Raw genomic sequence first — 3607 nt, forward strand, 5'->3', positions numbered from 1 at the left:
GGGAGGCAGAGGCAGGCGGATCTCTGTGAGTTCGAGACCAGCCTGGTCTACAGAGCTAGTTCCAGGACAGGCTCCAAAACCAGCTATCTCGAAAAAAAAAAAAAAAAAAAACTCATAGGAGAGTTAAATTTTTTTTCTTAAATAATAAATACTTGGTATGGTCCCAGATACACAGTAAGACCCTAGTGCTTATAATTCCAGACTGGGCTCCATTCCAAACACATCAAACAAAAACTGGGAAAGCAGTCAGATCAGGATTCCCACAGAGAAAGAAAAGACTTCCTACGACAAAAAGAAAAGTCAAACTTCCAGACTAACATCTGAGAAATTCCCTTCCTGGCACAGCCTTGCTCCTAGAGTAAAGGAAACACACACACACACACAGAGCAGTCAGAAAAGAAATAAGAAAAAAAACATTGTGTACTGTGGGCCTACCCTCCAGGCTATGTATGGGAGGAAGTAGCCTTGCTTGTGAGAGCCACGCTAAGTGCACACAAGGCTTGCTGTGAATGAATCCACACAGTCTGCCACCAACCACAAAACTCACCTTCATTTTGGCGGCTACAACGTCAGCCTGAGCAGGAAGGAACCATGAATTCTGGCCCCGGTAGTTGGGAGTCAGGTCTAAAATGATGTGAATGCCTAGAACAACAACCCGCAGAGAGAAATTTTGAGGGGTAACAAAGGGAAAACAAGGAACCTCACAGAAGGCTACTAAGTGCACCTATGTATGGTTTGTATCTTAGACTTCAATGAACCCCACCAAATCCCTCAACCAATTTTACTGTGGCGAAAATAAGTTTGAGCTACAGGAACTAGGTTCTCCTCACACACACACAAAAAAAATCTTTCAACATGTTTCCATAGTGAGGTTTTGGTTTCTTGTTTTTTTTTGCTCTTGAGAAAGGGTTTTATGTCTACGGGCTGACTGGTGGGATAAACCACCTGTATCTACTTCCCAAGTGTTGGGATTAGAGGTAGACACTTGTATATCTGTTTTCCATTGTTCTGAGGAATCAAACTCAGGGCTTTATGGATACTAGGCAAGCACTTTTACCAACTGAGCTACATTCTCAGCCCTCTATATTGAATTATAAAACAACAGTTAATCTCTTACTCACAAAGCACTCATACTATAAATTTAAAAGTCATTGTTTTTAGCCAGTCATGGTGGCACACTTAAACCTAGCACCGGGAACCAGTGGAGTTCTGTCAACTTTCATCCAGCCAGGTCAACTAACAAGAATCACAGAGTGAGACCCTACCTCAAAACCAAAACAACTAGTAAATAAAAATCATCCAGCCAAGAGAGAACACATGAAACCATACTGTTCAGTGTGAATAGCAACATATCTCCCCGGACCCTGCCCTAGAAAAACTCTGAACCAGTTAGGAGTAAACCAGACAAAGACTCTGTCCTGCTTCTCAGCCAAAATGCCAAACCCTTTCTGGTTTCTTGGCAAGACCTACTCTTCTTCTTGGCAGATTGCAGAAGGTCTTTAAAATCTTCCTGGGAGCCTAAAGTGGGGTCAATTTGTTTCAAGTCGGTTTCATTGACTTCATCCTTCTGGTTCTTGTGAATTGGGCCCAGCACCACGCCCTTCACCTTCAGGGTGCTCAAGTACTCCAGATGCCTCTTCAGCCCTGCGAGAAGAAGGATGAGTTAAACAGGGAGGCACGAGAAGCCTCAGGCCTCCTCCTTCTCTCCACCACTTTCCCACTCCCTCAGAGGGGGCTGGATCACGAGACAAAGTAGCTGACGCAAGGAGCCTTGCAAGTTACTTCAGAAACTGGTTTGAACTGGCTCAGGCGCCTCGTGGTTCGGGGGAGGAGAAAGTGGATGTGCTGAGTCAGCCACCCTTAGAAGAAGTAGGAGTAGTAGCGGGTTTTGGGGGGGTTTTTTTGTTTTGTTTTTTGGAAAGAAAGGAAGGAGTGATTGTCAGGGAGTGGTCCCAGAAAATGGAGCAGTGGAGAACATCTGAGGTCGTCTAGAGAGGGTGAGGAAGAAGAAGGAGGGCAGTAGATGGCCCGGTTAAATGAGAGGCACAAAGGGAAAGGAATGACGGTGTGCCCCCCACTCACCAGCTATGCCTCCAGCGTTTGGGCCTACGAAGGCCTGAAGGTCGCCGACACGATAGAGGGCGCCCTCGTGCCACCACCTCTGTACCGGCAGCTCCCGGCAGCGTGGCGCCCGAACGATGATGACCACGGCGCCCGCCAGCATGCCAAGCCAGCCGAGCCAGAAGAGCAGGAGCAGCGCCCAGCGGGTGCGCACCCAGCCGGGGCTGCCGGCTACCTTCAGCAGCTCCTCCTTTGACAAGCCCGTGAACTTGGTCCCGGCCTCCGCCTCGTCTTCGGCCACCTTGATCTTCACCAGGCCATTCTTCTCCCCGGCCGCCGCCCCGGCCGCTGCATTCATAGGCTGCTTCTCCGGTTCTAGCTCGTTCAGCTCCACCTCCTTCATGTCCACTTCGGTGTCCTGGCTCATGGTGCCTGCAGAACCAGTGACACGACACGGTCTGTGGTCAGTGGGCAGCTCGAATCCTGCCTGGACCTCCGAGTAAGGAGAGACGTCCCGTGGCTCAGCTTTCTTAACTGCTTCTGCCGGGAAGTGACTCGGGAGCTCCGCCCCGGCCCACCCCTTAAAGGGATGCAGAGAAATAGTCTCCAGAAGCTACAAAGTGTGCAGCCTGCTACTTGAACCTCGATCCCTAATGCTTCTTCAGTCAGAGTCTGGGAAGCTGAGGACGAGTCAGTCACTTTTAGGATTACAAACTCCAATTTGTCCTGACCAAGTTCCAAAGCCCCTTCTCCGACCTTCAGGCACCACTCCCTGAGAGGTCTCACAGGATGGCACCAGCCTCCATCCACACCATCATCCCTTCGCCCCAGGCAGGGCTCAGGCTAACACCCGGTCTCCCCAGCTTCACACAGACCCTGGCACGCAGAGGCAACTGCATCCCACTTCTGTTTTCCCCACACCAGGTCTTCTGAGACTCCGAATTTAGCTCGGGTCCTGGATTTCTCCTCGGGGCTTACTCCCAAGCAACTTTCAAAACCCAGAATTAAATTCCTCAGGCAGCAACTAATTACTGAGCACCCACCCCAATCCTTGTTCATTAATTGCATAGAATTAACTCTAATCCGTTCTTCTCCCCATTTAAAATTAATCTGAGGAGAGAACTGCAGTTGAAGTGGACACTACCTTTCTTATCCTACCCTAGTTACCAGTGAGAGAATGTTGGCACTGGGAATCAGACATCCAAAAGAGACTAATGGGGCTGGAATAAGCATTCCAAAGGCATTCAGGCACTTTGAATGTACATGACGGTACCTTGCAGTACGTCTCAAACCCTCCAGTGTGCCAGGCTTCCTACACCATTTTTGACTGTGCTGGGCCCTGGAGGCAGCTCACACTCTGAAAGCTTCCCAAATGCCATACCACCACCACCACCCACTCACCCATTCCCACCCTACCTCCACCTCCCGCCAAGAGGTCCTTAGAAAGAGGAAAGGTAGCCGGGCGGTGGTGGCGCACGCCTTTAATCCCAGCACTCGGGAGGCAGAGGCAGGTGGATCTCTGTGAGTTCGAGATCAGCCTGGTCTA

General features: G+C 49.9%; 1 protein-coding gene across 1 annotated transcript in view; it reads right to left on the reverse strand.

Moving 5' to 3' along the window:
* The window catches only part of Slc3a2 (solute carrier family 3 member 2), an 18760-nt gene that overhangs the window by 4625 nt on the left and 10528 nt on the right, over positions 1-3607 (reverse strand). The window contains exons 2-4 of the mRNA XM_005351894.2: positions 2083-2493; positions 1471-1644; positions 548-642 (exon numbers count right to left, since the gene is read on the reverse strand). Of these exons, the coding sequence (XP_005351951.1) occupies positions 548-642; positions 1471-1644; positions 2083-2493 (680 nt within the window). The remainder of the gene's footprint in view (positions 1-547; positions 643-1470; positions 1645-2082; positions 2494-3607) is intronic.

This window comes from Microtus ochrogaster, chromosome 8 (genome assembly GCF_000317375.1).
Source record: "Microtus ochrogaster isolate Prairie Vole_2 chromosome 8, MicOch1.0, whole genome shotgun sequence".
NCBI classification, from domain to species: Eukaryota; Metazoa; Chordata; class Mammalia; order Rodentia; family Cricetidae; genus Microtus; species Microtus ochrogaster.